The sequence below is a fragment of the Pristiophorus japonicus genome, chromosome 3 (assembly GCF_044704955.1).
Source record: "Pristiophorus japonicus isolate sPriJap1 chromosome 3, sPriJap1.hap1, whole genome shotgun sequence".
Lineage (NCBI taxonomy): Eukaryota > Metazoa > Chordata > Chondrichthyes > Pristiophoridae > Pristiophorus > Pristiophorus japonicus.
The window spans coordinates 164,834,758-164,862,176 of record NC_091979.1 but is presented as its reverse complement, the minus strand read 5'-3'; the positions used below and the strand labels follow the sequence as shown (position 1 = coordinate 164,862,176).

The 27,419-nt window shown below is 45.1% G+C and overlaps 1 protein-coding gene across 1 annotated transcript in view; it reads left to right on the top strand.

The window, feature by feature from the left end:
- The window catches only part of LOC139254645 (parathyroid hormone 2 receptor-like), a 176,352-nt gene extending 153,890 nt beyond the window's left edge, over positions 1–22,462 (top strand). The window contains exons 11-13 of the mRNA XM_070873770.1: positions 8,246–8,384; positions 21,379–21,420; positions 22,088–22,462. Coding sequence (XP_070729871.1) covers positions 8,246–8,384; positions 21,379–21,420; positions 22,088–22,462 — 556 coding nt within the window. The remainder of the gene's footprint in view (positions 1–8,245; positions 8,385–21,378; positions 21,421–22,087) is intronic.
- The last annotated feature ends 4,957 nt before the right edge of the window (positions 22,463–27,419 follow it).

Genomic DNA, 27,419 nt, shown 5'->3' with positions numbered 1-27,419 from the left:
AGCTCCAACTGAATAGGCCTCCAAAGCTCCATCATTGGTCCACAGATTCCCTGAAAGTAGCAGGCCAGGTGGATAAGGTGATTAAGAAGGCATACGGAATGCTTGCCTTTATTGGCCGAGGCATAGAATATAGGAGCAGGAAGGTTATGCTTAAATTGCATATTACTTTGGTTGGGCCACAGCTGTAGTACTGCGTGCAGTTCTGGTCGCCGTTGTTTCGGAAGGACTGGAGAGAGTGCAGAGGAGATTTATTAGGATGGTGCCTGGAATGAGGACAGATTGGATAGGCTGGGTTTGTTCTCATTGGAACTGAGGAGGTTGAGAGGAAACCTCATCGAGGTGTAAAAAATATTGAGGGACCTGGACATAGTGGATGGTAAAGGCCTATTTCCATTGGTGGAGGAGTCTATCATGAGGGGGCATAGTTTTAAGGTGATTGGTGGAAGGTTTAGATGGAATTTGAGGGGGGGCTTCTTTACGCAAAGTGTTGTGGGGATCTGGAACTCGTTGCCTGGAAGAGTGGTAGGTGCAGAAACCGCACCACTTTTCAGAGATGGTTGGATGGGCACTTAAAGTGCCGTAACCTGCCGGGTTACAGACCTCGAGCTCGTAATTGGGATTAGACTGGATGACCTTTTGTTGGACAGTTCAGATATAATGGTAAGTACTGCAGGGAATCGAATACGGCCAGCGTGATCTCCTGGACTAGTTTCGATCACCTGGATGGGTCGGAGAGGAATTTTCCAAGATTTTTTCTCCCTAAATTGGCCTGGGTTTTTATCTGGTTTTTGCCTCTCCCAGGAGATCACATGGCTTTGGTTGGGGTGGTGTAGATTGTTTCAGTATAAGGGTGTCGCAGTTGTGTGAGGCGGACTGGTTGGGCTGGGTGCTCTTTGCCTTTCCGTCATTGTTCATAAGTTTATATGTAACCTTTAGGGCTGTTGACCAAGGGCCATGTGGCTTTTTGTTGGCCGGCGTGGACACGCTGGGCCAAAATGGCCTCCTTCTGCACTGTAAATTTCTATGTTTCTGTATATACATTGCGTTACATGCCCCCAACATTGCAGTACATCACATGAGGCCAACATTATAGTATAATAAACTTAAATTACTTTAGAGCAGGCCAACATTACAGTTACAGTTACATTACATGACATGACAGGACCGCAACACAGACTGGATTGTATTCAACTTGCCATCCTGTGTGAGTGGGTCAGCTCCAATTCTGATGGTGCCATGGTTGCTATCCCCAATCAGGGACAGGGCACGGATCTCGATTTCAGTCAGAGGCTCTTGAGTTGTGGGTCCTCCCCCCGTACGCCGCTGATTGGCTGCTATTGCAGATGTCTTCTTCTGCAGAAAGTAAAGTAAATGGAAGTAAAAATCTTCAATCCATTCAACATCGCAGACACACAAGTCACACACACACACACACAAACACAAACACAAACACACACACACACACATTAAAAAACACTGCGTTGATCCTCTTGTCATTGCCTGAAAGCACAAATACATCACCGTAAGATAAATAACATCATCCATGTGACACTAGTACATGGCACATGGGGGCTGCATAAATAAATTCATTACTTACTCTTGCGACCTTCACCAGGTCACTCCACCTCCTATGGCACCTTTCCCCGCTGCATACCATGGTACTTGTGGAGGAGACAGCCTCCCCGATCTCGTCCCATATCCTTTTGTACTCCTTTGGAGGGGAGGTGCTTTCCATGGCCATCCTTAATTAGCTCGAAGTACCTCTCTGTGATATTCTTGAGAAGGGCAGGTAATTCTGTCTCGTCGCAGGCGGGCGCCCTCAACCTCCCGTCCTTTTCGATGTTCCTGCGCTACGATTTTTTAAAACATTTCCATAATATTTATGATATGATTTTTGCTTTGTAAAGTATGTCTTATTCTTCAAACTGTAGAATTATTAGTTGTTATGAATATTTTTTAACTCTGCAATGTGTTTTTAAAGTAACTGCCCATCGACTAGCTTGCTGCTCCTTCTCACTCTCTCTCCCTCCTCTTCAACTCACTGCACATGTGCGGGTGACCCCTGACCCCAAAATCGCGGGTAAAACGCTTTTGTAAAACAAACGGGGGAAAAAATCGCGCATACGCAGTTCAGTGCTGCACTATCCATCGAAGAGAATGTCAATCTGCATCGACTGCTAGGTTCCATACTGCATGCTGCAGACCACTGACATATCGCCAACATAACACTGAAAAAAAATCGACCAATTTTGTCCTCTTCGGTCTCGGCGGTATGCTGGTGGTTTGAAATGATGCATCACTGGCATACCGCCGAGAAATGGGCGGACCTTATCTATTGACCAATTTCGGGCCCTATAAATTGAATCAAGTTTTCCATATATTTTTGCTCATTGCTAATAACTGCAAAAGTGTATCATCGCATGATCTAACAGACATCTTGCGGTTAAATTGGCTAACCCCTGAAAATGGGCATGGGGTTCGCAATGCACGATTAACCCGTATGTTTTCATTGCATTGTAGGCACTATATTAAATTGGTACTGCTTGACATGATTGCTGTGTGCAGCCAGTGCTACCTGTGCTGTTCATTGGCTGCACGTAACAAAGGGATTGGATATCGCGAGTGTCTTACTCTACTTAAAGGCTGCCTGCACCTCTTAAATGAGAGGTGCATTGTGGTTGGAAGCAGTGATGGGAGTCATTTGAAAAATGAATCAGTGCTGTGATACTTTGAGGAAAGGCTAAACATGAGAGAGTATGTGCACCAAGGTTTTCTGACAACACGCTGAAGGTCTTGGTGCTAGACGTGGAGAGAAAGAGAGACATCCAGTATCTGCAGCTGGGCAGGAGGCCCTCCAGACATATGCTCAGGAGGCAGTGGGAAGAAGTAGTGACAGAGGTCAATGCGATGAGTGTTGCTCCAAGAACATGGATGCAGTGCAGGAAGATGTTTCATGACCTCACTTGCGCTGTCAAGGTGAGTGAGTTCAGTCTTCAAATGGCATATCTTAACAACTGCACCACTAGCCTCATCCCCTGCTCAATGCACTTCACCCCATCACATGCCTTCGGATAATCTCTATCAATCAATACTCAGTCCTTTAATTATATGTTTTACCTACCCTCCACACACTTAGCACTGTTACAAGCCTCATACTCACAACTCACAACTTGCACATATGGCAGCTATTCAACCAAGACAGCCACATCGGCCAAACATATCGCAAAACATTCATTGAAACACTTCCCTCTTTCTTGCAGGAGAAGGTGGCGCATAACAGGAAGCAGCAGGAAAGAACTGGACGAGGACAAGTGCGCCTACATGTTTTAACCCCAATGGAGAAGTCAGTGAAGGCCATCATGGGAAGGGGCATCGCTGAGACCGTGGCCATTGGTGGGCCTCGGGGATCGATGATGAGGGCATCTGCATAGCTAATCCTACTTCTCTTGTCCCATTTCTCCCTCACCTCACAATCTCTTCTGACTCACAAGCTGCAGATGATGTAAGCACACACTTCTTATTTTCTGCTCTCCCCCTCACCACAACCCAATCCTTGTCCCTTTTCAATTTCAGATACCTAAGAACTGGAACCTTCCCAGTCAGTGGAGGAAGAGAAAAAAGGCAGTGGAGAGACAACGTCACTCGATCTTACTCTTGCAGCCACCAGCTCAGAGAACTGACACTGCATGTATTTTAGAGGCTAGGATGGAGGAGGGATCAGACACCAGGTACAAATGAACAGGAGCCAGGGGGTAGGATAGCGCAGATGCTAGCTGGCTGGAGGGTGAGGTCACACGCTAGTTCTGCTGCACAGTCAGAAGAGGACTTTGATGGGCCAGGCTACAGAAGAAGGCCGATGGGTGTACTTTACCAAATGCTTGGTGCACAGAAAAGCCTGCCAGAAAGCTTATGTTCAAAGTCAAGGAGCATGTAGGAATCGAGCTCCAACTTGGCACAGGGTTTGAAGCCCATCCTTTCAAACATGGAATGGCTGGCTACCTCCATCAGCACACCTGTGGAGTCACCATGATGTAGCTTCTGATGGCTGATTACTCAGCTTCCATTGCAGCACAGGCAGCTTCCATCAAAGATCTGAGTGCTGCAGTGGAAGCTCAGACTGTTATCATTATAACTCTAGATACCACTGTTCAATGGGGCTTCCAGGGCATCACAGCAGTCCATCAATCTGTTGTCCAACAAATCAGTAGGATTGCTGGGGCGCCAACCCTGGAGAGTGGTAGTGGCTCCATGGAAAAGAAACCTGCTGTCCTTTCTCAGGATGACAGAATTCCTGCTCCCACCCCATCCACTCCACCAGTGCCCTTACGGTTGCCTTTCAGCCAGTCCAGACTGCTGCTGCACATGCCAAGAAGGTGCAGTCTGAAGCCATCTAGGTGCACTCTAGGCCCAGAACCACTCAAGGTCACCCTTAAAGGCCATCTGCAGTCTTCTCAGTTGAAGCCTTCCCCCAGCCATGCTGCAGCCACTGGGGAAGTACCCCATAGGAGCACTTTGATAGGCAAAGGCACACGGAAGACAGCACTAAGGGAATACACAAGGGTGATTAGTTTAATTTTATATGTATTATTAAATGAGTGAATTTAGAAGATTGGATTTGAATGTGCCTTTTCTGGTAGTTTTTTATTTTTGTGTTGTCAGAAAGAGGACAATGTAATGGTCAGTGATAAAGGAAAGGTAAGGTGTGTGGGACTGTTGGTGAATGGGGAGTTGTGATTGAGGTTACTGTTATCAATCATGAATAATGTGATCACGTAGAGCCTGGGCAGAAAGGGGCTGTGTATGTTGTTGCCTCCCTTCCACTTTCGGTTCCTCCACATCCTGTTGCACTTCGTCCTCCACCTCCTCCTCCTTTACTTCCTTGTGCTCTCCAGCTTCTCGCCTGATAGGTGGTGGCAGGAACTGTTCCCTCATAATGGCCAGGTTGTGCAGCATGCAGCATACTACGAAAATTCTTGATACCTACTCAGCTGAGTACTGCAGTGCTCCTCCAAGTGGTCCAGGCCATGGAAATGTTGCTTGAGGATGCTGATGGAGTGCTCTGTAATGTTGCTTATGGAAGCATGGCTCTCATTGTAGGCCTGCTGTGCATGTGTGTGTGGCTTCCAGACCGGAGTCATGAGTCATGCTATGACAGGATAACACTTGTCACTCGGTAACCAGCCTTTGTCTTGCCGTGGCAGCTCAAATACAGCTGGCACAGAGGACTGTCACAAAAAGAAGGAATTGTGACCTCTGCCAGGATACTGGGCATTGACCTGCATATACGCTGCCTGTGGTCGCACACCAGCTGCACATTGAGGGAGTGGAACCCCTTCAGTTCATGAAAATGGACAAATTCAGATGAGGCACATGCAAAGCTATGTGCATGCAGTCAATGGCACCCTGCAACATGGAGAAGCCTGCAATCCTACAAACCCTCATGCTCACTCCTCCTGCTCGTCTCTGGCAAGAGAGAATTAGATTCAACTGTTTCTCTGTGTATAGAGAGCCTCAGTGACCTCCCTTATATAACAGTGTACTCCAAACTGCATGATGTTGCTTATATCTCCAACAGCAGCCTGGAAGGAGTCAGAGGTCTAAAAGTTAAGAGCTATGGTCACCTTGACGTCAAAGACAATGCTATCTTTGCCTGGCTTTGAGGCTGCAGTTATGGCTGCAGCAGTTGGCAGATTTCAGTCACAACCTCTTTGTGAAGCAAAGACGTCTCATGCATTGGTTCTCACTGAAGTTGAGATCAGGGAACTGTTCCCTGAAGACCCTGGGGGAATATGGCCTCCTGCTGAGAGCCCTTTACCCCTTCTCCTCCCGCTCTCTCTTCTAGCACCTTGTCCTGTTCTACAAGGCCTCTCTGCATCCTTCTAGTCATGTTCAATTTCCAGAGGAAGCCTTACCAAACCACTCACGTCTGGAAGCAACTTTTTTCAGCACAATGTTTCATGTGACAAAAAAATAACTTCAAGGCCAGCCAGACCACTCCCTATAGAGTATTTGAACTTTAACCAAGAATAAGAAATCTCCAAAAATGCGCACAATTGCTCCAGCAGTCAGAAGAAATAATTTAGCAACTAATCTGTAAGTATTTCATGATCCCTTTAAATAGCACTGGTGGGGATCCTTCATTACATTTAACATCATGTTCAGCTGTGCAAGATTAGCTGGAGTGTGGAGTTCAAAGTGTCCCCCTCCCCTTTTATAGGGGGCATTTGTAAAATTTATGATTTTAAAGCCCCAAGAAAACCACAAAAAAACCCACAAAAAAACAAACAAAAAAACAAACAAAAGAAAAATCAAAAAAAAGGGCAGTTGAAAAGTGTCTGGAGTGTCCCCCAGATCGGGGGGCACTTGATTTAATGGTTATTTTTGTCTCCCAAAAAGAGTTCTGGAGTTTGAAAATGACAGCACTTGCTGCAAATCAGTGTTGCACACCGATTAACATCATAATCTGCCTGCTCTGTATGTTACCAGTGGTCGTTAGGCGCGCGTGGAAACCCCTTTACCAAGATGGTGTCCTGCGCTCTTCCTGTCGGAACTGTGTACATGCTTCTCTGACTCAATTTTTGAGCCTTATGTGGCAACGTAGCACTTCAAAACCAGACATTATGTGGCCCAATTTAGCTTCCCTGGTTCCAAAGTTTTGAAATCAATGGAGACCTGCACCACACACACAAACAAACACGCAAAACCCAGTAAAGCACGACAACAGTTTGCAAGCATCTCTACAAACTCTCACAGGCTGTAATTAATTGCCTGCAATGAATAATTGACTAAGCCTGCAATGTTGAAATCACTGTGTGCTTGTTGTCAAAACTAACTGCCAGCTCTTTAAATATCAAGGTATGCCACTTTCTTGACTACTCAACTGCCGACAAAGGTGTCATGTATGTATGCTTGGGTTTACTCGCCACCAGGTGGTGCCACTGACTGAGGTCATTGGGCTGTATGCACGTGTGTGCGGCCCAGGTATAAAAGGCCAGCCATCTTGTAATGTAATCACTTTGGGCCCTAAAAAAGTAGAGCCAGGTTTGTACCTGTTCGGAGTTTACAGTATTCAGTCCATTGAGTTATTGCATACACAACAAAAGGCATTTGCAATCCAGTGCATTCTCACTCCCTGTTAAGATATATTTTTTTGATTTAGTAGATAAGTTTGCTCACATTTGTTATTATAAAGTTAATCCAGTTCCTGAAACAAAAACAAAACGAATTCCAACATTTGGATCACTCTGTCTCCACTCACCCTTATAAAGAAAGAACATGTGTTATTAATATGACTTTTTACATCCTCTGGATGTTCCAAAGTGCTTCATAGCCAATTCATTATTTTTGAAGGGCAGTTGTTGCTATTTTGTGGGCATTAATGGCAACCAACTTTTACACAGCAAGATTCAACAAACAACAAATGAGATAAATGAAGATTAAATCTGTTTTGTGTTGAGATTAAGCTTGGCTAAGACACCAAAAGAACTTCCTGCTCTTCTTTGAATAGTGCCCTGGGAAATTTAACCTAACTAGGCAGACAAGGCCTTGGCATACATCTCATTTGAAGCTTGTTGGTCTTATTTAAATAAGACACAAAGCCCAATTTCGATTGAGCTTGTGCTGTACCTGTTCCGGCACAGGGATTGCTCCATCAAGAAAGGCCTCAAGAAATGAAAAGTTCAAGGGTATGTTCAAGGATATGAGTGGGGGCATGATTAAGGAGGCTGAGGTTGAGGGAGGACAGGATTACAGTGAAATCAGATGTAAACGGGCATTGGGAATTGAGGTATCGATTAAAATGACCAAGACCGAGAGGTAAAAAGCTTGGTGCAGGCACTGAGGGTAGGGAGGAGTAGGTTTTTGGAAGAGGATTTTGAATGAGAGACATGGGAAGTGAAAAAGGGGGAGAAGGAACCCAAAGAAAATTAGGGAGAGGCCAAGGTTGTATTTAGCGATAATTAAAGTGGGGCAAGTGATGGAAGTAATTACCAACTGCCAAAGCTTCGATGAGGAGGAAGGAGCTGTGTTTCAATAAGTGCCATGATGTCAATGGAATCAAGCACCATGAGACCATGGATAGTAAGGGCCATTGTTTGCAAAAATGCTAACATTCTGGGGGAAATGTGGAGAAGGATGATGATTATAGGTCCACTACAAGGATCAAGGTGGGCAGCAGATTGATTTTCAAGTAATATTACAAATATTTCATTGATAGTGGTTATAATTCTGCTTTTCTCTTTTTAAGGAAATTGGCAAAATCCACCCTGGTTCTTGTGTTCGTGTTTGGAGTACATTACATGGTGTTTGTTGGCATGCCACATACCTTCACTGGATTAGCATGGGAAATCCGGATGCACTTTGAACTTTTCTTCAACTCATTTCAGGTGAGGTCATTTACATCTCTCATTTAATAAGTTAAAATACTAAGTGGTGAGATACTGACCCCAAGTCTGTGCTGAGCTAGCTGATCAATGAGCAAAGGCCTTAGTGCCTTTGAGTTAGTGAGGGGGAATTAGCAACTTGAATTTATGTAGCACGTAGTAAAATATCCCAAGCGCTTTGCAGAGATTTAAGGCAAAAACTGAATGCTGGGACTCAGTCTACTAAATAAAACTTGGGTGATAAACTCAATAAATGATGGGTTACAATTTTTCCAAATCCACTAACTTTACAATATTCACTGTGGCAGATGTTATGTTCATACACTGTTTGTTTGTTGCACGAACTCTCACTGAACGGGCATTAGGACCCTGCGTGAGCTATTCACACACTGCTGTAAACATGCTGGTTCATGTTGGTTTGGGACACCATTTTGGGAGTTGCTATAAAGGACACAGTAAGTTACATTATTCCTGTTTCAATTAGTCTGTTATTTACATACACATCATAATTTGGCGATGAGGATGAATCAAGTTAACCTCCCTACCCCGCGCCTTTCCTCTCCACACCCGGGGACCCTTCAAACCCATGGCCGAGATGGATAAAAAGCTTTTCTATGTACATCACGGTGAGTGGGTTAGACGGTGACAACATAATATCAACTCGCCGCGATGCAATACTTATCCAATGCACCTTTGGCCAAATCGAAGACATGGAGTCCTACGACAAAGCGGTAAGCGCCCTAGAGAAATATTTTGGGCCAAAGAAAACTATACAAATTCCGTCAAAGGGGGCAAGGGAATGGTGAACCAATCAAACAGTATATAATTTCATTAACTGAACTGGCCGCTACTTGTAACTTTGGAGCACTCACAAAGGAAATGATCAGGGAACAAATTATTGAGAAAATAACGATCCCCTGCATTTGGGAACATTCGCTGCTGGAGAAATACATTTTCTGGGCTACAGAGTCACAGACACTTGACAACATTGATGTGATCCAGAGAATGCAGGGGGCTACCAACACCAAAGAAGTTTCATCAATCCTCGTTACTTGCAACTTCTATCTGAAGTTCATCCCGCACTCCGCGCACATTGCTGAACCATTTCGCTAGTTGCTGCATAAGGACATCCCTTGGAAATGGACAGAATCCCAGGCTCAGGCATTCACCAATCTTAAGGAGAAAATCACATCCCCTCTTATCCTCGTGCACTTTGATCCGAATGCTACTATGTACTTCACCACGAGTGCATCAGGCACCACCATGGGGGCTGTGCTCTTGCAATGAATGCCCAGTAGCCTTTGCCTCTCGCATGCTCTCGTCTGCAGAACGTAAATGCTCTACAGGGGATTGCGAAGCACTCACTTGCATCTACGCATGGGAACCCTGGCACATCTACCTCTATGGCAGGAAATTTAGCCTCCGTACGGATCACCAAGCACTAACTACGCTACTCACTACAACTGGATCTGGGCACAGATCACTACGAATCAGCCGATGGTCAGATTGACTTCATCAGTATAACTTTGATGTACAGTACTGTTTTGTATATAATAACTCGATAGACTGAATACTGTAAACTAACACAGGTACAAACCTGGCTCTGCTTTATTAGGGCCAAAAGTGATTACATTACATGATGGCTTGCCTTTTATACCTGGGCCGCACACACGTGTGGACAGCCCAATGACCTCAGACAGTGGTGCCACCTGGTGGCGAGTAACCCCAAGCATACATACATGACATTATCCTCCTTTAAGATATTAGTAACAATCTTTTTACAAATTGAGATGGTCCGGGGCTTTCCGCTCCAGAGTTGATCGTCTCAGTTCAACTCCAGCCTTGGGCAAGAGTTCTGAGTCTGTTATGACTAGGGGCTGGGTAGCCGATCTGATGGGAGTGGCAATGATCATGTCAGGGATTGAAAGTCCAGATTCATTGATGACAGCAGAGTCCTCTGATGACTGAGGGTAGGTTGGTTGGTCACTGATTGTGTCTTCCTCAAACTGTTCCAGTTCATCCGTGTACCATAGCTTTATCTCATCAACATGTTTCCTGCATGTTTGCCCATTTTTGAGCATGACAATAAACACTCTGTTACCCTCCTTGGCCATAACAGTACCGGCGATCCACTTGGGTCCTTGACCATAATTTAGTACATACACAGGATCATGAACAGAAATGTCGCGTGACACAGCAGCATGATCATGATACCACTGCTGACTTTGACATCTGTATTCAACATGATCATTCAAGTCAGGGTGGACAACAGAGAGCTTGGTCTTGAGACCTCTCTTCATCAATAATTCAGCAGGTGGGACCCCGGTAAGCGTGTGGGGTCTTGTCCTGTAACTAAGCAATCTGCAGTGAAACTTGAGTTACACATTTCATACTCTGCTTGATGGTTTGGACAGCACACGCTGCTTGACAATTAGATGCTGGTTTGAATGGTGCTGACCTCACATGTTTGATACCATTGAGTTTCATGAACTCTTGAAACTCCAGACTAGTGAAGCAAGGTCTGTTGTCGCTGACAACGATGTCGGACAGACCATGAGTGGCAAACATGACACGAAGGCTCTCAGTGGAATCTGTGGTTGGACTGGATGACATGATTATACACTTGGAATATGCATCCACCACAACTAAAAACATCTTTCCCAGGAAGGGACCTGCAAAGTCGATGTGGATCCTCGACCATGGTTTGGATGGCCACGACCACAGACTCAGCAGCGAGTCCGCTGGTGCTTTACTTAGCTGCATGCAAGTGTTGCACTGATGCACATATGATTCCAGATCAGAATCAATTCCAGGCCACCATACATGAGACCTGGCAATGGCTTTCATCATGACTATACCAGGATGCGTGCTATGTAGATCATGTACAAATTTCTCTCTGCCTTTCTTAGGCATAACAACACGATTACTCCACAATAAACAATTCGACTGAATGGATAGTTCATCTTTGCGACTGTTGTAAGGTTTGGTCTCATCACCCATTTGCTTGGGTATAGCAGACCAATCACCATTAAGGACACAATGTTTCACAACCGATAATATCGGGTCCAGGTCTTAACTTGTTGAGCCGTGACAGGGTTTCCTTCACTTTCAAAAGCATCCATTACTAACAGTAGGTCTGCAGATTGAGGTGTCTCCATCTCAGTTGTGGGCAACGGCAAACGGCTGAGTGCATCGGCATAATTCTCGGTGCCAGGTCTATGATGAATGACATAATCATAGGCAGATAATGTCAGCACCCACCTCTGGATGCGGGATGATTCATTGGTATTGATACCTTTGTTTTCCGAAAACAATGAAATAAGTGGCTTCTGATCTGTTTCCAGTTCAAACCGAAGACCAAACAGGTACTGATGCATCTTTTTAACCCCATACACACAGGCTAATGCTTCTTTTTTTACCATGCTGTAGACTCTTTCTGCCTTTGACAAACTTTTAGAAACATACACAACAGGTTGTAGTTTACCCGACTCATTAGCTTGTTGGAGCACGCAACCAACTCCATATGACGAAGCATCATAGGCCAATACTAGAGGCTTACACGGATCATAATGTACCAGCAGTTTGTTAGAGCAAAACATATTAGTAGCTTTCTCAAAAGCTCTATCTTGAGACACACCCCAAACCCAGTTGTCGCCTTTTCTTAGCAGCATGTGCAGTGGCTCGAATGAAGTGCTCAATCTAGGTAGCAAATTACCGAAGTAGTTGAGTAGACCAAGGAACGAACGCAGCTCCGTCACATTCTGAGACTTGGGTGCATTTTTGATGGCCTTGGTTTTCAAGTCCATGGGGCTGATGCCGTTAACAGCAATTTTCCTCCCCAGGAATTCGACCTCCGGTGCCATGAAGACGCACTTCGAATGTTTCAGTCTGAGTCCCATTTTGTCCAGATGATGTAGAACCTCTTCCAGGTTGTTCAGATGTTCGGCGGTGTCACGACCTGTGACCAGGATGTCATCTTGGAACACGCGGTTCCAGGAACGGACTTCAGTAGACTCTTCATGTTCCTCTGAAATATGACTGCAGCCGAGTGAATTCCAAAAGGACACCTGTTGTAGATAAACAGTCCTTTATGAGTGTTGATGCACGTAAGTTTCTTCGATGTGTCGACCACCTCCTGTGTCATGTAGGCCGATGTCAGATCCAGTTTAGTGAACAACTTCCCCCCGGCTAGCGTTGCAAACAGGTCATCAGCCTTCGGTAATGGGTATTGATCCTGTTTCAAAACTCGGTTGATCGTAACCTTATAGTCTCCATAAATCCTGACAGTGCCATCATTCTTCACCATAGGAACAATGGGGCTGGCCCATTCATTAACTTCGACCGGTCATATGACCCCTTCACTCTAGAGTCTGTTCAGTTCAATTTTGACCTACTCCCTCATCATGTACGAAACCTCCTGAGATTTATGATGGACGGGTCTTGCATCTGAGTCCACGTGGATCTGCACCTTGGCTTCCGTGAAATTGCCGATGCCTGGTTCAAACAGTGAGGGGAACTTGCTCAGCACTTGAGCACGTATCATCCTCCGATGACAACGCTTTGATATTGTTCCAATTCCATTTGATTTTTTCTAGCCAATTCCTGTGTTGGACCATTGCCTGAAATAATCCATAAATCATGAACCGCACCATCATAAATCATGACACCTTGACTACTGTACTGCCAATCACCGTTATGAGTTCTTTAGTGTATGTGCGCAACTTGGCATTGACTGGACTCAGCTTTGGCCTCACAGCCTTAGTATCCCACAGCTTGTTGAATGTCCTCTAGCTAATTATTGATTGACTCGCACCCAGGTCCAATTCCATCGGCACCGGCACACTGTTAAGTTTCACATTAATCATTATCGGTTGGCTCTTTGTTAGGAATGAATACAGTCCGTACACTTTCTCCTCTGGTATCTTGGATTGCATATCCGGATCCGCGCTATACTGGTCATCATCCTCCATGTGGTGTGTCGCAGCACACTTGCTTAGTTGCGGACACATGCGCTGGAGATGCCGCAGTCTCAAACAGCCTTTGCAAATGTACTCTTTAAACCAACACTGATGAGGCCGATGATTGCCCCCACAACGCCAACACGGTGAAATCGGATTCATTCCCATTGACAGACTTTGGGCAGCCACAGGTTTTGCATACGCAGTCGAGTAGGCCCTGCCAGTAGGAGCAGCTCTGCCAAACGACGATAAGATCTTGTTTATAGTACTTGCCGAGTTTTGATTTTTCGATGATATCTGCTTTAAGTTTTTGTCCGTCGTCATGCATGCCTGGGCAATCGTGATGGCCTTGCTCATATCCAGCGTCTCCGCCGCCAGTAGCTTACACAGGATCACCTCTGGTTGATGTCAGTTACAAAGAAGTCCCGTAGCATGTCCCGCAACGCGTTTTTGAATTTACACGGTCCAGCTAGATGTCTTATGTTGGCAACGAATTCCGACACATTCTGCCGCTTAGAATGAACGTGCGTATAGAATCAATATCGTGAGATGATGCCTTCTTCTGGTTTGAGATGGTCATGTACCAGAGCACACAATTCCTCATAGTCCTTGTCCATTGGACTTGCAGGCGAGAGAAGATTCTTCATGAGTCCATAGATTTTCGGACCGCAAACAGTGAGGAAGATCGCCCTGCGCCTAACTGCGTCAGTTCCTCCATTTTGTTGGCCATGAAGTACTGGTCCAGGCAAGCTACAAAATCTGCCCAGTCCTCTCCCTCCACGAATCTCTCCAGAATTCCAATTGTGCTCATTTTTGCATGCGAAGGTTCTTAAATTACCTGGTCGCCAAATGTTATGTATGTAATAACTCAATAGACTGAATACTGTAAACTAACAGAGGTAGAAACTTGGCTATGCTTTATTAGGGCCCAGTGTGATTACATTACATGATGGCTTGTCTTTTATACCTGGGCCGCACACGCATGCGTACAGCCCAGTGACCTCTGGCAGTGGCGCCACCTGGTGGCCAGTAACTCCAAGCATACATACATGACAAGTGCATCGCTGGCAGTCGCAACCACGTAGCTTACATGCTCAGCCGCTCGACACCTGCTTTGGACTCTGGTGCTGACTTGTTCACAGCTGACGACACATATGTCACATCGATCATCACTTAGTACAGTCCATCAGAAACCTCGTCTCCTGCGACAAACTCAAAACTGAATCACAGGGTGATGCTACGCCCCAGCACAGGAGCCACTTCCTCTAGACCTAAGGAAATTCTGGAAGAGCTGAAAACCTTCCACAGATTTTGCAATGAATTTTCCATTTAGAATGATGGCTGCCTAGCTCGTGGTGATAATGCAGTAATTCAAAAGTCGCTTCAACAGTGCGTTCTCTCATTGGCACACGATGAACACCCTGGTATGAAGCAGAAATGTCGCGATTCAGTATGGTGGCCTGGGATTGACACTCTCATCAAGGAGTTTGTCTCACACTGCGAAGCATGCAGTCTGAGCGAAAAGGCCTCAAACATCCGACCAGCACCAATGAAGCCCATTCCATGGCCACAAAGACCATGGCAACAACTTCAGTTGGATATTTTCGGTCCAGTTGAAGCAGCTCCACAACATCAGTGTTTCCTTGTTGTAGTACATGACCTGCATTCCAAAGGGCCAGAAATCGCTACAAGTTCAGTGAGCTCATCAACGATCATCACTATTCTGCAGTGTATGTTCACGAAGTGGGGCCTCCCAGAGGTCATCATCACTGACAATGGACCACAGTTTGTGTCTGACTAGTTCGCGGATTTCCTCACTCGTCATGCTATCGAGCATCGCCTTACTGCTCGGTACAATCTTCAAAGCAACAGAGGTGTTGAGCGATTTAACCGGGTCATCAAAGAGGGTTTGAAAGCCAACCTCGCAGCAAGCCAAACATTCGACGAAGCGGTTCAAACCATTCTCCACACATACTGTTCAACAAAGCACTCGCTAACGGGGAAGTCACCCGTTGAACTCATGATTGGGCGGAATCTTCGCTGGTTACTGGACATTCTCAAACCCCCAGCCAAACCTAGCACGAAGATAACCACACTGGCATCCCAGATTTTGGAATGCCAATGAAAAGCGAAGTCGTACACTGACACAAAACAACGTGCTCAAAAGCTCCATCTGAAGAACAGAGATTGGGTCAGAGTTAAGCTCCCAAACTGTAAGCATAAGCTCGCATCTTCACCAAAGTTCAGCCCTCACACCTACGAGCTCAATGATGGAACTTGATGGAACACTCGTAGACTGATCCCAACTCACAGGCCAACAGATCAGCAGGATGAAACAGAGACACTGTTCTGTTCACAACCGAAAACCTCGAACAAACACCGCAAGCTCCGTGCCGGTCTCAGCATATCAGAACATGGCCTGGCTATCTCAAGGACTTTGTCTGTTCATAGACTGTGCTTTCAGAGGGGGAAAATATGTTGTGTTCATACTCTGTTTATTTGTTGCACAGACTCTTACTGGATGGGCATTAGGATCCTGTGGGAGCTTTTCACATACTACTGTAAACATGCTGGTTCATGCTGGTTTGGGACATCATTTTGGGAGTTGCTATAAAGGACACAGTAAGTTACATAAATCCTGTTTCAGTCAGTCTGTTATTTACGTAGACAACAGCAGAGCAACCAGAGCTGAACCCAATGACATTTTTTTCCATTTACTCACCTCCAATTTGTGACTATAAATAGATGCAAATCATTAACTGTGACCATCGCTTGATTCATTATAGTAGAATGCTTCTCAATGCTTTCAAATGACACATGCAAATTGAATCGACTTCAAATCTGTGCTCACTCTAAGTTGTAAAGAAAATCTAAAGTGCATCATTCTGCTTGGATCTTGAACATGTTGTTGCCTCCCAAAACCATGTCCATCTTTCCCGCAATTTCATGTTTGAATCCCTCCAATCCAGTTTCCGTGCCTGCCACAGCACCGAAACGGCTCTCATCAAAGTCATAACTGACAAAGGCAAACTATTCCTCCTTGACCTTCTCGACCTGTCTACAGCCTTTGACACGGTTGACCACTCTATCCTTAACCGCCTTTCCACCATCGTCCAGCTGGGTGGGACTGCACTTGCCTGGTTCCATTCTTATCAATCTAATCATAGCCAGAGAATCACCTGCAATGGCTTCTCTTCCCGCCCGTGCATCATTACCTCTCGTGTCCCCCAATGATCTATCCTTGGCCCCCCTCCCATTTTTCATCGACATATTTCCCCTTGGCGACAGCATCAGAAAACACAGCATCAGTTTCCACATGTACACTGATGACACCCAGCTTTACCTCACTTCCACTTCTCTCGACCCCTCCACAATCTTCAAATTGTCAGACTGCTTGTCCAACATCCATTTCTGGATGACCAGAAATTTTCTCCAATTGAATATTGGGAAGACCAAAGCCATTGTTTTTGGTCCCCACCACAAACTCCGTTCCTTAGCAATTGACTCCATCCCTCTCTCCAACCCCTGTCTGAGGCTGAACCAGACTGTTTGCAACCTTGGTATCATATTGACCCTGAAATCAGCTTTTAACCACATATCTGCAGCATAACTAAGACCGCCTATTTCCACCTTTGTTATATCGCCGTCTCTGCCCTTGCCTCAGCCCATCCACTGCTAAAACCCTCATCCATGCCTTTGTTACCTCTAGACATGACTATTCCATCATCATCATCATAGGAAATCCGTCAAATCGAGGATGATTGGGTGGGCAATGTGTGTATGTGTGGGCAGTGTGTGTGTGTGTGTGGGGGGGGGTGGGGGGTGCAGTATGTGTGTGTGTGTGGGCAGTGCATGTGTGTGTGCGTGTGTGTGTGGGCAGTGTGTGTGTGTATGATGATTCCAAAGCACACCTGGCTGGGCTCCCACATTGTACCCTACGTAAACTCGAGGTGATCCAAAACTCGGCTGTCTGTGTCCTAAATTGCACCAAGTCCCACTCACCCATCACCCTTGTGCTCGCTGACCTACATTGGCTCCCGGTTAAGCAATGCCTCGATTTCAAAATGTTCAGCCTTGTTTTAAAATCTCTCCATAGCCTCGCCCATTCCCTATCTCTGCAATCTCCTCCAGCCCCACAACCCCGCCAGATGTCTGCGCTCCTTTAATTCTGTCCTCTTGAGCATCTCTGATTATTGTCGCTCAACCATTGGTGGCCGTGCCTTCTGTTGCCTGGGCCCTAAGCTCTGGAATTCCCTGCCTAAACCTCTCCCCCGTCTCTACCTTTCTTTCCTCCTTCAAGACGCTCCTTAAAACTTACCTCTTTGACCAAGCTTTTGGTCACCTGCCCTAATTTCTCCTTATGTGCCTCGGTATCAAATTTTTTGTCTTATAATACTCCTGCAAAGCACCTTGGGACATTTCACTACGTTAAAGGCACTAAATAAATACAAGTTGTTGTTGTTGTTGGAGATCATTTGAGCAATGCCTTACTGCCCTGTGGATTTATAACTGTGAAAAAGCAGACAATGTTACCACTGACTCACATTTCCAATATCTGCTCCAAATATAGGGTTGCCAATTCTCCAGGATTGTCCTAGAGTCTCCAAGAATTATAAATTCATCTGTTGTCAGCTGTGGCTCAGTGGGTAGCACTCTCATCTCTGAGTCAGTGGGTTCAAGTCCCACTCCAGAGACTTGAGCACAAATAATCTGGGTTGACACTCCAGTGCAGTGCTGAAGGAGCGCTGCAGTGTCGGAAGTGCTGTCTTTCAGATGAGACGTTAAACCGAGGCCCTGTCTGCTCTCTCAAGTGGACGTAAAAGATCCCATGCACTATTTTGAAGAAGAGCAGGGGAGTTATCCCCGGTATCCTGGTCAATATTTATCCCTCAATCGACATAACAAAAACAGACTATCTGGTCATTATCACTTTGCTGTTTGTGGGAGCTTGCTGAGCGCAAATTGGCTGCCCGTTTCCTACAATACAACAGTGACTACACTTCAAAATTACTTCATTGGCTGTAAAGTGCTTTGAGACATCCCATGGTCATGAAAAGCACTATATAAATACAATTCTGTCTTTTTTCTTTTCCTGGACATTGCTGCGAGCAACCAGGGAGAAAAGTCATAAAGGCATTAAAAATAAATGTGTTTTTTTTTACTTTTCTTTGAACACATTTGTTTATTGGTTACAAAAAAATCTTGCAGTAGGGGGGAAACAAGGTGTTTGACTGGGTGGGGCAGTTGCGGGTGGGATGCCATGAGGTGAAACCTCCAGGAATATGTCCACCAGAGTCGGCAACCCAATCCAAACATGATATTCCACATGCTCTTCCTCATATTTCTTTTTTGCAAATAGGTCCTCAAAACTGTGGAACCCTACCTTTCTTAGTTGAATAGTGGACAAAGGAATTTCAAACCAACATTAAAGCCCTGATTTTCGGGCGGCAGTAGATGCCTGCTGGCACTGAACATCCTGGGAGAGGGTGTCGGGCATTCAGGAAGAAGGGTGGGATCCCAGGGCACGGGAGGCCTAATCTTTCTCTGTGGGGCCCAGAGAAGTCCCTGCTCCTCATAGCCCACAAGAAAAGGAAAATGGGAAAAGAAACATAAATGTTTGGGCCTCTTCCAGCCTCCTGTCCTCCTCTCACTGTCTTCACCTGGCAGGAAAGTCACATTGGCCTTTCAGCTCAGGCCACCAGCTGAAATTGCAGTCGGGGTCCAATGACATCATCAGACCCTGATCTAAATATTTTTTAAAGGACCCTGCCGGCATTAGGCAGGTGTCGACCTCGCTTGCTCAGAGGAGCAGGATAAAATTCAAGACAGCGAGATCGATGCAGGATGCCAGCAAGTAAGCCACTCGGCTGATTTTAACTGCTAGCCCAGTTTCCGCCGGACGGGTAGAGTTAAAATTGCCCCTTAAGTGTTCACATACTAATATTCATGTAGCCCAATTTCAAGTCATACGATGATGGTAAAAAGTGCATTGGAGGTTGATTTTTATTATCATGCAAAATGTCAGTAAAATTGAGTGCATACTACTCGAAGTCATCATTCGTCAATACAAATTGGAGCGGCACATCAAGCAGAAAGTACTGTTTCTAGAATCTCCTGCTTTGTATTAGGAGTAATGCCTGCTGAAACAGATCCAATAACACTGTTAAGACTGCTTCATTTTGTCTGGAAGTGTTGGTCAATAATCTAATTTTATGTGTAAATAGTAATTATGTGTTTCACTCAACTGTGGGCAAAGATTTCCTCTGTGTGCTATTTTATAGCAAAGTTATAAATGTGCTTATGATTTTGTGACAAACAGCAAACAAGAATTCTTCCCTTTTGTCCTGTATACCAAAAGGAAGTTGGTAAACCTGGGACGTAGGTACTGCTCTGGACAGACTCACACTAGAGATTGAGGAGCCTTTAGCCGGAAATTTCCTCAGAATTTGCTTGCATTCCACCGTCTTATCTTCGCCAGATATGTAACAGAACACAGGAACACTGGGGACTGGAATAGGCCATTCTGCCCCTCGAGCCTGCTATGGCATTCAATTAGATCATGGCTGATCTGCACCTCAGCTCCATTTACCCGCCTTTGCTCCATATCCCAAGCTACCCTTACCTAATAAAGATCTATCTCAAGCTTTGAAAGCTGCAATTGTACCAGCATCCACAACCTTTTGGGGGGAGAGAATTCCAGATTTACACTACCCGTTGTGTGAAAAGGTGCTTCTGGATTTCCTCAATGGCCTAGCTCTAATTTTAAGATTATGGGGAAGAAATTTGGGAGCATCCCGTTCGGGGCGTTAACTTTTGAAAGTTGAAAAAATTAGCAACAGGCGCTAATGTTTTTCAACTTTAAACAAAATTTGGTGTTTGAACTCCAGGAAGGAAGTGGAGTGCTAAAACACTCCACTTCCTTCCTGGAGCACTACATGGGACGATAGTTGTGCAGCGTTGCACAATGGGCAGTACAGCGCTGCAGCGATCTGAGGCTCCTTCCCTCCATTAAAGGGAAAGGCCATCGCTGCAGGCTCTGCATTGGGACCAGTGAGCTGGTTACCGAAGGCAGTCACGATCCGGCCTGATCAGCCCCATGCACTCCAGCAGAGTGCCGGGCTGATCGATTGCAGCCCAGGAGAATGTAAAAAAAATTGAAAAGTGTAATTTGAGAAATTTTGGTACTTACCTCGGCAGGCTCCCCTTTAACTCTCGCCCCCGAAGGCTCCGGTCTCCCGACTAACGCCTCCTGCAGTTGTCAGTGTCATCGCCCGGCGATGCTGCAGGGGGCGGTACCGGAGTTTTGGTCCAGGCCGCTACCGGGGCAATGCGCACGGCAATGACGTCACAATCTCCGGGTGAAGGAGATCGGGGTGCTACATCTTACCGCCGCCGCAAGCCTCCTGCCGAAGTTAGCGGGAGTCGTTTTTTTCGTCGCGCCCGGTCAGTAAGTCATTAGCGCCCCGTTATCGCCCCCCGGAGGTGATAACATGAGGTGCGAAGGAAGCCAATTTCTACGCCTATGTCTCCTTGTTCTTCGTAACGCACATTATTAGGGACGCTGCCACAAAGTGGTGGAGCAGCTGCAAGAAACTTCCCGGCCTTTGTTACAGAATAATTCCAGTAATGGCCGACTAATGCTTTAATTTTCAAATAAGAAAATACATGTTTTAATTTGTCAGTTTTCTTGTGTTCTAGTTCAGAAAATACTCTAGTATTACATTTTCTTCATTTGCTGCAAATTTTCAATCAACTAATATTCAAGTAATAAATAATCCAAAAGAGCAGGAGGTTGGGGAGGAAAATGCCATGCTATTTCTTGCATAAATTTTAAGCATTTAACAGTTGCTACATGGTATCTCATTTTATTGTCCTGGAAAATATAGGTCTATTTTGGAAAACAAAGCAGTGACCATATACAGTTCAAATTCCTGTATATCCTGCTTTAAAATCAGATGTTTAAGTTACTTTTATGTTCTGTTTCAATTTTTGACTGATTTAACATTCTCATCCTTTCCGGATGCACCTGTTCCCTGCAGGGATTCTTTGTTGCGATCATTTACTGTTTCTGCAATGGAGAGGTAAGCGATTCTTCCACTTTTGAAAAACTACTCACCGCAAGATTGAATTGCTCATAACCTTTTTGGAAAGATTTCTTGTTTTCCCCATCCCTATTTATGCCAGAAAACCATCAGAATTTCAGCTTATCTGTCAAGGTGCTTGAGGATTCCAAAACAGTCAGAGGAACTAGTCCAGCTTGTCCTGGCTTTCAGTCGTTTAAAATGGCAGTGCAGAGAAAATTTGGAATAAATAAGATGGAAAGTTAGGAAGTCATAGCATGCTATGTGTGTGCATATAATGTTGCAGAAAAGGCCACTTAGTATATAAAAAGGGCTGGAGTATTTGAAAACTGGATCAACATAAAAAGCAGGGATATGGGTTACATATACTGTGGCGACCAGAGTACAGAGTAAGAATGAAAGGCTAAATTTGGGCCAGGAGCATTAGAAAGCTGGAAGTGGTGGGAGTGGTGGAGAGGTAAGACTTGAGAGTGAAATGGGATCAGAGAAGAGGGCACATCACACCTGCCATTAAAACGGAAGTTCAGATATAAAAATGTTTTAAAAGCAAAGCCCTTTGTAGGTATTTTAGAGCTTATCCAAATTATTAAGATCGTAGGCTCCCAGTTGCAGTTAAAATAAAAATCAGTTTGATTTATTATGATTGAATGTTGTCCATTTTCCAAAGGTTCAGACAGAAATTAAAAAGACGTGGACACGGTGGAATCTTTCCTTAGACTGGAATGGAAAAACAAGTTGTGGGACTTACAGATATGCCTCAGCGCTAACCAACCTGACCAACAGCACCACCAGCCAGGCACAGATGAATGGACGCGTGTCATTATTAACTCGCAAATTCCTTAAGAATGGAGTTAAACAAGAAAACAGCCACTTAACTTTACCTGGATATGTAAGGAGCAACTCTGACCCAGAGAGCTTACAACCATCTATTCACGAAGAAGCCAATGAAAAAGAAGAAAACCTGGAAGATGTAATTTACCTTAAAGAATCCTCAAAGCCTGTGCTTGAGGCCAACATAGAACAACATGAAGCAACAGTGTAAAGGACAACACGATTGTAATGAAGTGAACATTTGCTCCATTAAAATTATAGCGCAAGAATCGTGTCCTCTGTGATGAGATAGAAGACTCTGACCACAGGAGCTTTGCATGCCAGCATTGCCATATTGTTCATTTAGTTTCATTCAGCTATGAGAAGCCTGTGACCTATTTTGAATGGTAATACATGTTGATTACTGTACAAAAGTGGATCAAATTGTGTCTAATTAATATCTTACCATGCTGACACCCACTGGGCTGATTTGTGTGGGAGACTGAAATCTATTTTTCTTGTTCCATCTTTTCCCCAGTATGTTTCTAAACAATTAAGCCATACCTAGAGGAGCATTAATGGAGAACAATGAATGTGAACCTTGGCGGAAATACAAATACAACAGATGATTCTTAATGAGAGCTTTCTGTGGCTAGTTAAGAGATCTTTTATCAGCAAATGCTGTAAAATAAAATCAGTATTTTCTGCCATATCCAGCCCCTTTACTGTTGGTAACAGCAAAAGCTGAAGCAGCCAATAACTTCGCTCAACAGCTAAAATTAACAAATATTAAGGGATACAGTTTCCTCTGGTAGTGCATTGATTAATGGCCCAGATTTTTGTCGTCAGCGGTGAACTAACATCACTGCACTTGCCCACAGACTTTCTATGGGCTTTTGCACTGTGACTTGCAGTTATTAGAAATCCAATGCAGCCCGGCACCTTCTACAGGGTATCTGAAACCTGTGTGAACAGGGAAAGCAACGGTGTGTCTCCTTGACCAATCAGATTGTAGAATCCTTACTGAGGCACACAGTTGAAACGAGGAAGTATAAGTTAGAATGTTTAACTATGGGCCATAACTTGCAGCCCCTACGGGTGCATACGAGGTTCGCACGTGTCCGTAGTGGTCACACAAGTTCTGGATTTAGGTATGCGCTAAAACCTGGAACTTGCTATCTGACAGATCACATGCATCCCTGGCAAAAGGGTCTGCTTTTACCAGCGTAAGAGTTAAAAAAACATAAAAAATAAAATGTTGTCAATCATTTATACATTAAAAAAAACCCGTGGAATAAGGTTAAGTTTATTTTTAGCCATGTTAAAACATGCAAATTTATTTTTCAAAAAAATATTTTTTTGTTTTAAATATTTAATTAAATGCTATTTTAATTCATTTTAAATATGTAATTTAAAAACATTATTTGATGTCTTGAGGTATTTTGGGGTATTCCCATTCATACTTATGGGAATCCCGTAAATACAGAATCCTTATAAGTGTGAATGGGGATCCCCTTATTTGATTGGTTGGGCCAGCCCACGTGATCCCAGGGATGCTTGTGAACTGTGTAAAGTCCTTACTCTACAGTATGAAACCACACGAGGCACATTCTGGGGACAAGGTCACTCTGTGACCGTAATTCTTTATTCACAGGACTCCAAAGATGATGACCCTGCGTGGGACCTCCCTTTTTATACCTGTGTGATCAGGTAAGGAGCGTCTCCCACAAGTTCACCCCTTGTGGTCAAGATGTGCATCTAGGTTGAGTGTATACAGTAATACAGTAGTGTTACATTGTGGTTACATACATGACATCACCTTCCCCCCCCGCCCCCCCAAAGTTTTATTGGGATCATAGGTTTAGTCTTTCAGGTGGTCTATGCTCCCTCGTGGAGCGCCGCGGTTGGGGCTCTGGTTGTTGGACACTGACGTGAGTGTCTGTCACCTGTGGTGATTCCGGCCTGTCCGGGCTGACCGCAGGGACTGTGTATTCTTCTGATTGCTCTTGTTGCTTGTTCACGGGCGGTGTTGTAAGCTCCATCTCATGGTCTTCTTCAGGTTCATCCGTTTCGATGCTGAACCTTTTTTTTACTTGGTCCAGATGCTTACGGCATATCTGACCATTGTTGAGTTTTACCACGATGACCCTAATCCCCTCTTTGTCAATTACAGTGCCCTCAAGCCATTTGGGCCCTATGGCGTGATTGAGGATGAATACAGGATCATTTATTTCTATATATCTCCCCCTCGAATTACGGTCATGGTACTCGATTTATGACTTACGCTTGCCCTCAACTATGTCGGTCAGGACTGGGTGAATGAGGGACAACCGAGTTTTGAGTGTCCGTTTCATTAGTAGCTCTGTGGGCGGGACCCCCGTGAGCAAGTGCGGTCGGGATCTATGGGCCAGCAGGAGACGCGATAGGCGGCATTGTAGGGAGGGTCCTTGAATCCTGAGCATACCTTGCTTAATGATTTGGACTGCACGTTCCGCCTGGCCATTGGAGGCTGGCTTGAATGGCGCAGTCCTGACGTGGCTGATGCCATTGCCCGACATAAACTCTCGAATTTGTAGCTTGTGAAACATGGGCCATTATCACTAATCAGGATGTCCGGCAAACCATGGGTTGCAAAGATCGCACATAAGCTTTCCACGGTGGTGGATGACGTGCATGAATTCAGAATGATGCACTCGATCCATTTCGAGTACGCATCTACCACAATAAGGGACATCTTTCCCATGAACGGGCCCGCATAGCTAACATGAATGCGTGACTATGGCCTGGTGGGCCAGGGCCATGGGATGAGTGGGGCCTTCCTGGGGGCATTACCCAGCTGGGCACACGTCGTGCACCTGCGAACACAGTGTTTCAGGTCTGAATCAATTCCAGGCCACCAAACATGTGACCGGGCAATGGCCTTCATTAGCACAATGCCTGGGTGCCCGCTGTGGAGTTCTCTGATGACTGCCTCCTGCCCTTCTGGAGCATAACTACCCGGCTACCCCATAGTAGGCAGTCGGCTTGGATGGAGAGCTCATTCATCCATCTGTGGAATGGTCTGACCTCCTCAGGGCATGCTCCGTGTGCGGGCGCCCAATCCCCAGTCAGGAAACATTTCTTATTCAGGTATAGGAGAGGATCTCTGTTTGTCCAGATTTTGATCTGGCGGGCTGTGATGGGGGAGCCTGCGCTGTCAAAGGCATCGACAGCCATGACCATCTCAGCGCTTTGCTCCACTGCCCCCTCAGTGGTGGCCTGTGGAAGCCTGCTGAGCGCGTCAGCGCAATTTTCAGTGCTGGGCCGGTGCCGGATGGAATAGTCATAAGCAGCCAGCGTGAGAGCCCATCGCTTTATGCGAGCTGATGCATTGGCATTGATAGCCTTGCTGTCTGACAACAGGGATGTTAATGGCTTGTGGTCTGTCTCTAATTCAAACTTCCTACCAAAGAGGTACTGATGCATTTTTTTTACACCATAGATACACGCAAGCGCTTCCTTCTCGACCATCCCATCCTCGTCACCAATGTAAAGTCCTTACTCTACAGTATGAAACCACACGAGGCATATTCTGGGGACAAGGTCACTCTATGACCTTAACTCTTTATTCACAGGACTCCAAAGACGATGACCCTGCGTGGGACCTCCCTTTTTATACCTGTGTGATCAGGTAAGGAGTGTCTCCCACAAGTTCACCCCTTGTGGTCAAGGTGTGCATCTAGGTTGAGTGTATACAGTAATACAGTGATGTTACATTGTGGTTACATACATGACAAACTACATGCGCCCCTGGCATACATGGGTCTCTACACAGGCCCAGGAGCGCAAATCTCTATGGATCCTGAGGCAGAAGGTAAGTGCGTAGATTGTTTGCTGGTCGGAGGCATCCACCCACAGGAAGCCTCCGACCGCAAATTCAGCCCCTATAAGTAAAATCATGTACAGAAAGCGGAATAAAGAGAGGGAAAGAAAGATGGGATTAATAGAAAAAGATAAAAGAGACAGAGAGATAAAAGAGACAGAAATATAAAGTAAAACAAAATTAAAAATCTCCAACAATAATTAAAATCTGAAGGAATGAGACTCCACACTTTTAAAAGTACATTTTCAGTGTCAGCGAGGTTGTTTGGCATTAATTGAGACTTATCAGGTCATTAGTAATTCACTTATACTTGAATGGACAAGCCCTAAATTTTTCTGGCATGTGGGTAACTTGTGGGCAAGTACCACAACTTCACGCCCTTCACATATGTGAATGCCGAGTCTCTGAGCGAGCTACTGTTCTAGCGAGGCTTCATGAGGAACAGGGCAACTCGATCAGCAACTCCCTGATTTCCAAGTTTAATTGCGCAAGTGCAGACGCCGGAAGTTACTGTTCGATTTACTCCATAATAACGGTGAGCTCTGATGGCCTCACCATTATTTTTACCGGGAAATCTGGGCCAACATATTTCCATAAAATTATTTTTATACATCATTTCTAACATGTTTATTTTAAACAGATACTGCGTTAAAGTAATACACAAAGGAAATTGACACACATGTGTTAGTCAGTGAACTGTCAGAGAAAATTATACTCCTAAGTGATTTCTCCTTTGTTTGAGGACAGAGCTAAACTTTCATGCTAGTGGCCGATGTATGAAATAGCAGGCCTTGTGACTGAAATGTCTTGTAAATTTAATCCTTAGGGCTAGATTTTTGCCAACTTTGCGACCGAGTTTTCACTACGATTTGACCCTCCGGGGCAAAAACACGGTCGGCAGGACCTTTGGGCACCTTTTTGTGGTGGCGCATCCATGTACCACCGGGAAAAGGTGTGCTGACGTGAAACGATATGCAACGTCACGGATTGCGTTACCGTCATACTTTCAGCACTCTCCACCACATCCAGAATACCAACAGAGTCAAACCTGTCGGTGAAGCAGCGGTAAGTATGAAGACCTACAAAAAAGGTAAGTTAAAGTTTTTATTTTTTAATGCTTTTTTAGCGATTTAGTAGGTTAGGGTTTTGTTAATGTTTTTTGCAATTTTTTGTTTTTTGTTTTTCCCCCTTTAGTCGAGACTCGCGGTATGCACCGCAAATCCTCATGCAATGCCGACTTTACCGACTTAAAGGCCAAAAGTTAGGCCTAAAAATGGTAGCGCAGTGAAAATGGTAATTTTGGTGTAAAACTACCGTTTTTGCCGAA